This window comes from Taurulus bubalis, assembly GCF_910589615.1.
Source record: "Taurulus bubalis genome assembly, chromosome: 3".
Taxonomy (NCBI): domain Eukaryota; kingdom Metazoa; phylum Chordata; class Actinopteri; order Perciformes; family Cottidae; genus Taurulus; species Taurulus bubalis.
Genome location: NC_136591.1, coordinates 11,462,026 through 11,469,460, shown reverse-complemented (window position 1 = coordinate 11,469,460; position 7,435 = coordinate 11,462,026). Strand labels below are relative to the sequence as shown.

At 45.0% G+C, this 7,435-nt stretch overlaps 1 protein-coding gene across 1 annotated transcript in view; it reads right to left on the bottom strand.

The window, feature by feature from the left end:
- The window catches only part of sema4f (sema domain, immunoglobulin domain (Ig), transmembrane domain (TM) and short cytoplasmic domain, (semaphorin) 4F), a 46,370-nt gene extending 40,204 nt beyond the window's left edge, over nucleotides 1-6,166 (bottom strand). The window contains exon 1 of the mRNA XM_079214632.1: nucleotides 6,059-6,166. Coding sequence (XP_079070758.1) covers nucleotides 6,059-6,149 — 91 coding nt within the window. The 5' untranslated portion in view covers nucleotides 6,150-6,166. The remainder of the gene's footprint in view (nucleotides 1-6,058) is intronic.
- Nucleotides 6,167-7,435: the final 1,269 nt, after the last annotated feature.

The window sequence follows — 7,435 nt, the reverse complement described above, 5'->3', positions numbered from 1 at the left end:
CCTTCCACTCCCTCTAATGCTGCAAGATCCTGCACAAAGAGACACACACACGCTTGCAGAAAGAGCCTTTAACGTAAACAAATCACCCGACAATTTAATTAATCCCATACTTCTGTATTCTGAATGTAATACAAAAGGTGAAACAGACTTAAAGAGAGGTAGATGGAGGGAACGTTCCAGTCTTTCCATTAATGGCCCTGAAGACAAACACACACACGCACACATGCATCCCGACACACATAAAGGCAGCAGACAGACACACAGATGGATTGACAGGCCAATCGATTGATGACTTCCAGACTTCCAATCAGTCTGAGCAAACAGCGAGCAACTCTCTGAGGATCTTCTCATTGTGACTGCAGTGTGTGTGTGTGTGTGTGTGTGTGTGTGTGTGTGTGTGTGTGTGTGTGTGTGTGTGTGTGTGTGTGTGTGGGGCCTTGAAAAAGCTAACAGGTTAAATAGATGCTGTCGGTGACAAGGTGACCCTGTGTGACCTCTGACCTTGCCTTAAACCCATGTGACACTTGCTGTCTGTCTGGTTGGTTTTGTCCCAGAAATGAGATGGATCAATTGGCCCTTTCTTTCTGTGTTTTTATCATATCAATCATTTTGAGTTTAATTTCCCAATCTGCGCTCTATTCTTGGGCCACTACACCACAACATCAAAATTCAACCGCGTTCCATGACCTGTCTGAACCTTCCCGTTCTCCTTTACTTCACCTTGAGTTGGTGAACAATAAAATCAATAGTGATTTATACGACTGACGATGGTCCCAGGCAACAGTCAGCAATATTAAACATTTTCTAAGATCTCATCACATGAAGGGACTTTTTTTTTAATTAAAAATGCCTCTGGGACTGTCCCGGTTTATTTAAAATACTGGAAAAAAGGCTTCACTTTAACTTAAAATGAAATAGAACAATGAAACTCTTTAGCTTAAGTGTACCCTCTATTTCTAAATGCTGAGAAGCGTTCTCGGTGCATCATAATTGGTTTCAACTTGCTTTCTATCAGATGGGATTTTCACGCATCAGAGGGCTAGAGAGGAAGGAGATGAGGGCTGTAAGCAGGCGAGAATCCCAATGAGTTGATGATATATGCTTGAGCCGCGCCCCGCAATCCTTTCTTCTAAAGCCCTGCGTAGGTGATGCACACTGAATGCCAGACACACTAACACGCACTTTCAAGACCTCAACTCCTGAAACCCTCTCAGAGAGCTGTGCTTCACGTCATGACCGCGCAGTTCCCAAGACTTTCATGAGCGAGGGAGTGAGAACAAGGCAGGAAGGAGGAATGAATGAATGATGGAGAATTCCACCAACCCACCTCCAACATCCTACCATGTTGTTGACCTCTGAGCGCCTTGTGTTCAGACTGTTCACAGTGGTCATACGTGGCGACTTAAGTCTGAGCGAAAAAGCCACCAAGAATCCCTATTATGAAATCCTCCTGGGAATGCAACCAAGGGCATCTGCCTGCTTCGACTTTTTGTGTGTGTGTGAGTGTGTGTGGCCTTTGGCATCTGACTCCGCTTGACCTTTACTCTGACAGGCTCCAGTCACAGGAGTGCCTGTGTGGGCTGACCATTCACAAACAACGTGGGAGAGTGCATGAACAGCTATGTACGTGTGCCGCCACTAATGCCGCTCTCACAATCAGAAACAATGTTGGGGCTTCATAGAGAGCGCATTATCAGTAAAGGCGCATGAGAAGCTAATGAACTTTGCTGACGAACGTAAGGGGTGAGAGAGAGAATATTTTCTGTAGGAGGCCGGTGACGGATCAGAATTTACTCCTCTCATACGTCTTTCATTCACTTCCTAAATTCCTCCGCTTCATGTTTAACTCATTTCTGACGAAATAGTTCTCATATTTTGCAGACTTTAAAACACTTTCTTCACAAAGTTTATGTTACTAACCGTGTTGGACAAAAAAAAACATGCTGCTACCTTGATTTGTTCAAGGCTTTAGCTTAGGTTGAGGTTTAGGTTTGACTTCAGCATTAGTCTTTTTTTTCTCCGAGCCAAAGGTCAGTGAAAAAAAAGAAAAAAAGAATTTTATAAGATCAACGAAAAAAGATTAGACGATGAAATAAAATAGAGGAAGAAGACAAGAAGAAGAAAACAACACAAAAGATAAGCTGTTGAGACGTAGCTAAAGACAGAGACATGCTACGTTTTGGGTCAGACAACCTATGGTGGGAGTTTTTAAACCACTTGAGGTATTTTACCAGCCAAAGAGCGATATTGAGAGAAATGCTTTTTGTTGCCAATGAACACTCGTGCAGGGCTGAGACAGAGGGAAATTCTCTTGTCTTTGGATCACCACTTGGTATTCCCTGGTCGGAGACAACAATGCAGCCTCAACCCGAACACACAATCTACTGTAGTCCACATGTATTCTCACAGGCTGAAGACAGTTTAGTGGTTTCACTCTTCCTGTCCAATCCCCACAGCGTTACTCTGATGTGGGGACGAGGATTCTGCCAGACCATGCTTCCAAACCAAGATATCAAGAGCCATATCAGGATCTCATATCATATCTAATGCACAGAGGCCTCGTTGTGTGTCAGGCATATGATGTTAAACTAGTCCAGTTCATAAGTTTCCCTCTGATTGAAACAAGGCACAAAATCAAGTTAAGGTGGAGGAAGTGGGGCGACCGCTTCCAGTAACATGAGAAATGTATTTTTATGAAATAAACAAATTGCGAAGACAAAAGGTAGAACCAGCAGACGAGCAAGCGAAAAATTTCAACTGAACCGCAGACTTCTTATAAGCTTGACAGCCAAAAAACTGTTGGCAGCGGCTGCGCTTCACCTTGATCCTTCCTCATCAGAGTTGGACGCTCCCTCATTTGGATAATAGTATAAAGTGTGCAGCAACGGTATTACCTGGCAAGTAAAATACCGTTAAGATACACTGAGCCACACTGGCTCCACCCGCCACACAACAGTGTGCAGTGAAATCAGGGCGATAACTGTATTCTTCAGCCTGCTTTGATTAGTCTTTGTGAGCTGGGACTCCCATCCACCCACACATAGTTCACCGCTAGCCAAGTGCAAATGTTGGCACAGAAACAGAAAAATACAAAAAGTCTTCCATCACTGAAAGTTACTGGAGTGAGATTTCTATTTAAGCTCCTGTTTACTACAAACAAAGACAAAGTATAGTTTTGGTTAGCAGGCAGGCAAACAGCAGGTGGTACAGTAGCGGGACACTGGGTGGCCTCATCAGGGACACCATGCTTATATACCTGCATAGTTACCGAGTAACCAAGCTAATCAAATTAGACACAGCCCCTCTCTCCGTCACTGTATATGGACCCTGATCCCACCGCTGGGAGCCAACACCCTAATGAGTTTCATGTGAGGAGCATTAAAATCGGCTGCTAGACCAGTGAGACTGACTGGAGTTGATCCCGTCACAACACACACACACACACACACACACACACACACACACACACACACACACACACACACACACACACACACACACACACACACATAAATGTGCTATAAGTCAAGTGGAGTTTAGTATTTAAATACAGCGACATTTATTAATGATTTCCATTTCTATGGCCATGATAGAAATGATTTCAGCACTCAAGATTAACATAACTAGAAAGTCTCGATACATATGAATGTGTTACGCGATCGCCGAGCTAAATGCTTAAGTAATTGCAAAAACACAAATGTGAAGTAATAGGCTTGTTTGGGATTGCTTTAAACCAAAAGCCCACACTCTGATGGTAACTTCATTATGCAGTGGGTAATTTCAGCCTAGCAGTTTTACGACTTTCCCCAAAAACACTTAACCAGAGAGTTGGAATGATTCCATTTCAGCCTAATTAGCCACCCAGCCATTCAATATTGCATCTTACATACCACACATACATATGTATCACAACGGCATCGAGGCAGTGGGGAATGAACATCCTTGTGATGCCACACAGATGGATAATATGAACCAAAATGAATGAAAAGAATAAATTCATCTTGAAACAAGACTTTATTAACTTTATATCCTAGTTTGGCCGTGAGGAAGTTGCCATGTGAAGGAACATAAATCCTGTATTTAGTTGTCGACGTGTTTTTAGTAGGACTACATCTGGAGGCAGTGTATAGCTTCACCACTCACAACACTGTGCAGGTTGTCGCTTTACACACACAGACAAACACACGCATCACCTGACCAGTTGCTCATAACAACTGTCTTACATAAGACTCTTCTCATAAGAGTAATCACCGCACACATGCAAACACAGACAGACACGCAGGCACCTACTTTTAACTCTGCCGGAATGAAATGTCGTTGGGGCTTCAATCGAGATAAGATTCATGCACGTGTTGCACCCAGCAGGCACCCTTTGAGCTATTTGACATAACTGCAGCCAAACAATGACGCAACACGAAATACAAATGTTTGATGCGTTTCTTTACGTACAATTGTTTTGTGAAAGCATGGAGTGTCTCCCTCTCTGTCTCCCTCTCATTGCCGTTTGCTGGCACTCGTTCCGACTGTATTTGTTGTGGGGCCGGCCGGCGTGCCACAGGCCACAGTTGCGTAATGACACACAGAGACAGGCAGCTAACTTACAGACACTGCATTCATTCAGCAAATGAGCCGGAATCCACAGCCAACAGTAGCTGTCTGAAGTAAGGATTTTGCTGTAGATCAATCACAGGTTTGAAAACACAAAGGGGTGAAAGCACAATGAGCTACGCTGCAGAGTGCAGCTGTGGAAGCAAAGCCCTCTGATACAGTCAGGTGACTGGAGGGCAGACTAATGGTCAATGGACGCTCAGTGACGCAACCTCTAAATCTTTTCCTCCTCACTGCATCTGGGTGTAAACACTATCACATGGTAGAGAGTGGGGGAGAGAGAGTAAGGACCCGGAGCAAATAATTAGGCACAGAATAAAGAAAGAGGAATGAAAGAAAAAGAAAAGGCTGCAATGCGACCTCCGAAGGGTCATAGGGTCATCATTTTGTTGAGATGGATGTCTCCCCTAGTCTTATGTTTTTCATTTTAACTGTCAAGCCAGTTTCCAGAAAACAGGAAGGCTGGAGAGTCTGTGCTGCTGACCCCAGACACAAAGGGGCAGCTTGTTAGAGAGCTGGGCTTGTTTTCTATTCACTGTGACTTATAGCCATCCAAATCTGGTTCTGGTTCCCCCTGTCAGTATGGTGTCTATGTGATGCACACAAACACTTTTTGGGGTCCTTTTTAGACACCCACAGTCTCAACGATGCATCCAGTCCGCCAGAACTGTCCCTGAGCTAGACGCTGAATCAATGCCAAGCTTACAGAGCCATCGATCCTGACCTCTTGCCTCGTCTGGATGAGGGCAAATGAAAAGACAAAATCCCCCACATCCATCAATCCCTCCAGCGGCTAAGCGCATTTGTCTGAACTGTCCCTCATGATTGAGAGCAGCTATACGTGTCTGGATGAATCCAACCGCCCGGGCGCTTCTGCCCAGTCTGTGTGCACTTGTTGTTGCTCGTGAAGCGGGACATGTCTGGCACCTGCAGCATCACCATATATCAAGCCACAATAAAAGGCGCAAGGCAGCCCTTTGGCACCGCGCCCCCGGGTGCGTAACGGCAGTGCGGGTACAGGTTGACTGCGTAGCACTGGACACATGCAGGTTTAACTTTGCGTGGAATAAATTAAGTTTTGCGCCAAACACTGCATAGCAAAGAGTTGTATTATTAAAGCTTTAAAAACATCCGGTTTTAGAGCGCATATGCTTGAATGCCACGAGGATATCCTGCAAACTGTGCATAAGTTGCAGATGATGCACCAACCTCGGGCATGTTATTGTTTTTGATAGCTGATTTCATCATCATCATCATCATCATCATCATCATCATCATCATCATGTGATGATGAAGCCAGCTTTTCATTTGCAAATAAACATTAACCACATTTGGTAAAGTCGTCAAAGTGAAGACAACCTCCAAAATATAAAAGCATAGTCTTCTTAAATATTACTTCAGCTTTGATCATCAGTGGTATTGCCCTCGTGAGTTTCTGTTGTGCACTCACCTCCCAGCCCGCCCAGAGTCGCTGCCCAGGTGGCTCCGGAGAGCAGGAAGAGCACCGGGAGCAGGATCAGCATCGCCCCGCCAGGACTCATCGTGGTTCGGATCCTGTCCTGGTCCAGGACGGAGGTGGAGGTCCGTGCGATCTGATTTCAACACCAAAGTCCCGGACTCGTGGTTTCAGCTGCGATGCATCCTCATCCTGTCCGAGCTTCGCAGGTTTCTCCGAATTCAAAAAGGCGCAGAGCTCGGTCCAAGACAATGTCAGATAAGTTTAGGGTTATTTCAAACAAAATAAACTAAACGCTTCCTAAAACGTTTTATTCTGCTATTCCGCTACAGGTTACCGCTTTCCCCGAAGCTCAAGGTCTGCACAAAGCGCACATTAATGCATGCATCCGCTCATGGTTGCTTTATCTACTTAATAAAAGCGACAGGCTAAGAACCGGAGGACACGTTGTTGTAGTTATATTTGCGGTGTATTCCAGTCACAACTGCGTCAAAGTAATCCAAAGTGCCGTCCTCTCGTGCAGGAATAATTCTCAGTGTCCCGGGCTATAATAAGCTGGAGCCTCGCTCTTATCCCCGCTCTGTGCCCCGGTGTCGCCGAGCTTGTCCCGCTGGTACAAAACAAAAATAATAATAAATGAAAACCTCCGCTCGTCGTCAGCTTAAAAGCGTCTGAGGAAAATAAAGAAAGCAAATCACGTTAAGCTCCGTGAAGTGAAACAAAATTCTGGGGCTCGAGCGCTGGCACGGTGCGCGGCGGCGATGTGTAGGCGGGTAGTGACCGGCGAGAGGGACGTGTGCACACAGCGCGCGAGCGCTGACTGAGTAGAAGCCGAACGTCTCGCGCCCCGCCCTCCGGAAAAGGCAGCGCGAGGGTACACAACAGGTAGGAGGATGATGTCACGGCCGACAGGTGCAGACCTTTTTTTTCTCTTTTCTTTTTCTTTAGAAGGATACGCTACAAGTGATTAATACCACACTTTGTTTTCTTTAAAGGTTCTTTAAAATGACAGGTTCGTCTCATGTGTGGGAAACCACCGGCTGTGGGGTCAGGGAGTGATTATAGGTTCCACTGTGTCCACCACACTATTATCCTATTGTGGAACAGTCCGACCTGTCGCACAATGATATGAAAGCCTGTCATGGTTAAAGTGAAACCTGTCATTGTAGACGTCCTTAAAACCTGCACAACACTTTCTGCTCAATTCAGACTGAGGTTTAGAATGAGATTTTTATTTTATTTAAAAAAAGTTCGGTTGTATACTATTGTGAAGTTTATTTTTCTCCAAATACTTCTGTAGCTTCTCAGACACAACTCATTTAGTGTTATAGGAATATTATAACATAGTTATAGCCAGGCTATAACATGAAA